This window comes from Apaloderma vittatum, unplaced genomic scaffold (assembly GCF_000703405.1).
Source record: "Apaloderma vittatum isolate BGI_N311 unplaced genomic scaffold, ASM70340v1 scaffold38468, whole genome shotgun sequence".
Lineage (NCBI taxonomy): Eukaryota > Metazoa > Chordata > Aves > Trogoniformes > Trogonidae > Apaloderma > Apaloderma vittatum.
In genome coordinates, this window is record NW_009731931.1 from 1 (window position 1) to 668 (window position 668).

The 668-nt window shown below is 64.7% G+C and overlaps 1 protein-coding gene across 1 annotated transcript in view; it reads left to right on the forward strand.

Annotated features, from left to right (window-relative positions):
* Positions 1–278: 278 nt before the first annotated feature.
* LOC104278401 (rhomboid-related protein 1-like) overlaps positions 279–668 on the forward strand; it is a gene marked incomplete at both ends in the record, with an annotated part of 1,908 nt that continues 1,518 nt past the window's right edge. The window contains 1 exon segment of the mRNA XM_009875358.1: positions 279–360. Coding sequence (XP_009873660.1) covers positions 279–360 — 82 coding nt within the window.

Consider the following 668-nt stretch of genomic DNA (forward strand, 5'->3'; position numbering starts at 1 on the left):
CAGCCCGGCCCCTCCCTTGGGAAAGAGGCTTTGGCTGCTCCCTGCCATGAGGTGCACACCGGGGCCGGGGTACGATCCCATGCCTCCAGCACTCCCTCTCTTGCCCATCCCATGAGTTTCCTCTCCGGCACCTCGCTCTGTGTGGAAGAAAAAACCCAATGTTATTTTCAGGGTGATCCTGTGGGATTGCAGGATTCCAGCTGCCTTCGGCAGAGCTCGAGGTGTGCTCTGGCTGTGGGTGCCCTACCCCTGTCTCTGTCCTCCTTGTGCCACTCCAGGATCCTCGTCTCCACGATGTTGGGTGCCCGACCATGCGGGGTGCCCGACAGTGCGGGCTGCCCGGGGAGCTTGGGGTGCCTAGTCAGTGCTGGGAGTCCTGGGGATGGTGTGGGGTGTCCAAGCACGGCAGAACCCAGCTCCCGGCGGTGAAAGTGTGCGGGAGGAGGAGGAGGAGGAGGAGGCTGGTGCCAGGGCTGCGCGTGTGTTTAGCTTCGTGGCTTCCCGACTGGCAGGCTGCTGGCGGCGAGAAATAACTGAGTGGGAGAATGTTGGCTGCGCCGCAGGGAGATGGGGACACCGGCACGGTGCCGGGGCACCCGCATGGTGCGGGGTGGGTGCGGGTTGTAGCCTCCCTTGTAGAAGCAGGGGGGGCGTGGGGGAGGGCCCAT